The 2,500-nt window shown below is 49.3% G+C and overlaps 1 protein-coding gene across 1 annotated transcript in view; it reads left to right on the top strand.

Moving 5' to 3' along the window:
* skap1 (src kinase associated phosphoprotein 1) overlaps nt 1–2,500 on the top strand; it is a 42,146-nt gene that overhangs the window by 26,297 nt on the left and 13,349 nt on the right. The window contains exon 10 of the mRNA XM_048233945.1: nt 1,322–1,594. Within this exon, the coding sequence (XP_048089902.1) occupies nt 1,322–1,594 (273 nt within the window). The remainder of the gene's footprint in view (nt 1–1,321; nt 1,595–2,500) is intronic.

Below are 2,500 nucleotides of genomic sequence, written 5' to 3'. Positions count from 1 at the left end.
CTCAGACAGTTCAGCCACCAACTGAACTTTTACTAACATATCGATACATTTAACTGTTTTTCAGTTCACAGCCACATATGTCCAAATAGACTAGCCATTAACACAAATAGTTTAGTGAACAAGTGATGATTTTGAGATAGGGCGGTTCTAAAAAATGTAGCCCCACTTTCACTAATGTTGTGCGATGCAGCATTCAGCCTTCAGCAGAATTCTTTACTCTTCAAGTGGCCTTGAAGGGAATTGGAAGTCACCTATGTATATTAGTCAATAGCCACATGAGGCACAGTGTCCATGATTGTAAAAAATGACATATCATATATTAAGGCACAAGAAATAACTAATATTGTGTCACTGTTTGGCATCATTTGTGTTTGGAATATAATAGCTATAATATGCACACTGATTGCCTGCAGTTGCATTGTGAGCTGTGCCGGTTTACCTCAGGTGAAAGGGGAAAGGTCTGCAGGTAAAAAAAGATCGCCTTGTTTAGGCGGTCTCGGGCTCGGTGATGAGAAATCGTCTCGTTTCCTGCTCAGCCAATCAGATGCGCGACAGACCTCCTCATACCTCGAGGCACGCCCCCTCCGGCGTGGCCACATGTTGCCTCGTGGCCTCCCCTTCCCCGCCACGCGGCGCTCCTTTACGGGAAATTGATTGGGACGATCCCGGGGCCATTTGTCAGGCACATCGACCCAGGCCAGGGCCGCCGTGGTGTCAGGGAGGATACGATAACCTGTGTTACAGGAGGCTCGGTCGCCCGCAATCTCAGGCCCACTCCATCTGAAAGAGTGAGACAGAGAGAGCGAGAGAGAGAGAGAGAGAGAGAGAGAGAGAAAGTAAGAGAGAGAAAGAGAGAAGAGAGAGATTCTCTATAATAGGCTCAACCCAACTGATTTGCGGGAAGTAACGGACACTTCCTCGTTCCTCCTCCCTCCTCATCCTTCCTTCCTCCCTGCGGCCTTTGCTGTCCTGCTGGTACTTTTTAGAACCACAAGCCCCACTGCATGGAAAGTTGTTGTGTACAGTACTCTTGTGTACTCTTGTGTTGTGTACTCTTGTTGTGTGTTGTGTACCCCTTATGTGTACTCTTTCTGTTGTTTGTGTTGTTTCTTAAAGACTTTTGTCACTTGCATTTGTCACATTTGTAAAATGTCATTTACTATTAAAAGATCATCTAGATATTTGATTAATACTCATAGACATGGTGCTTACAGTTTGGAGACTATTCTGATCGTGCCATGGCTCAGTTGTTGAGCTCAGTGCTGTATTGATAATGAGCTTTTGTCTTCTGTTGTCTTCTGCCTGTTTTGCTGTCTGTTAGACCTCACCTCCACCTTCATCCCCTTCGACGACGATGAGGAAGAGGAGGAGGAAGAGGAGGAGGAGACTTACGACGACATTGAGAGAGCGGCCAGCCCTCCTCCTCGTCCCATGCCCGTCTCCAACCCCACTGCGTCCCACGGCCCCTTGCCCCCGCCCGCACCCATCTCCCACCGCACGCCTGAGGCCTGGAGGACCCGGCCGGTGGCCCAGGAGGAGGACATGCTGGAGGAAGAGGAGGAGGATGAGGAGGATATTTATGAAGTGCTGCCAGGTAGCCTGATCCTCTGGTGTTCTACTACTGTGAGACACGACACTACCTGTTCATGAATTAAGATGAACTCCTGTGAAAATTCCAGTGTGTTGTAGCATCTATAATCACAATGGTATTAGGCAGACACCTATCAAACAGGTGCATGAGCTTTGATATCTGTTTTGCATTTTCTACCAAATACATCAGCTGCAGACAGCTGAGGCTGTGGACTGATGAGAGTGACCCTACATTCTTGTGAAATCTTAGCGACATCAAAAGCAGGGCTGACCCATGTGTATCTGGACATGCCATTGGCAGTGTGGGATGAGGTATTACATGAAGGCGCACAAGGTTTTTTGGCGTACGCCTGGTCAGATGTCTGGTCAGGTCAGCCAGGTGCGCTGCCGAGGCCTCGACTCCCACTGTCACCGCACCTCAGCCGGGCTGTCGCGCGCAGATCCATCAAGATTCAATCACCCGAAGTCGGAGCGGCCGTCCCTCACGGCACTTAACGGCTGGACAGCGGGGAGAGAGAGAGGGACATCCGTCTCGCGAAAGTGACAGCTCTGCTCCATGCGGCCATGTGGTGTGGGAACAGACCCTGGCCACAGATGGTGGATCGGATGACCGTCTCTCCTCTCTCTCTCCCCTCTCATTCGGACCATCCATCTCTCTCCTCTTATCAGCTCTCGAATTCTTACCACCACAGTTACTCCCCCCCCCCCACACACACACACCACCACCATCGAAAACTGCTGAGTGTATCCCCATACTGATATCCTGAAGAGGCAAAACTGTAGAATGTGACACAACTAAACTGCCTGTACCACAATGCACAATGTTGACAAATGTATTAGTTAGCACACACACAACCCTTGATGACCATGAAGGATATCTGGACCTCTGATATCACAAACACAATGCTTT

Source organism: Alosa alosa, chromosome 22 (assembly GCF_017589495.1).
Source record: "Alosa alosa isolate M-15738 ecotype Scorff River chromosome 22, AALO_Geno_1.1, whole genome shotgun sequence".
NCBI lineage: Eukaryota > Metazoa > Chordata > Actinopteri > Clupeiformes > Clupeidae > Alosa > Alosa alosa.
Note: the sequence above shows the minus strand (reverse complement) of the source record. Positions and strands in the feature narration are given on the sequence as shown.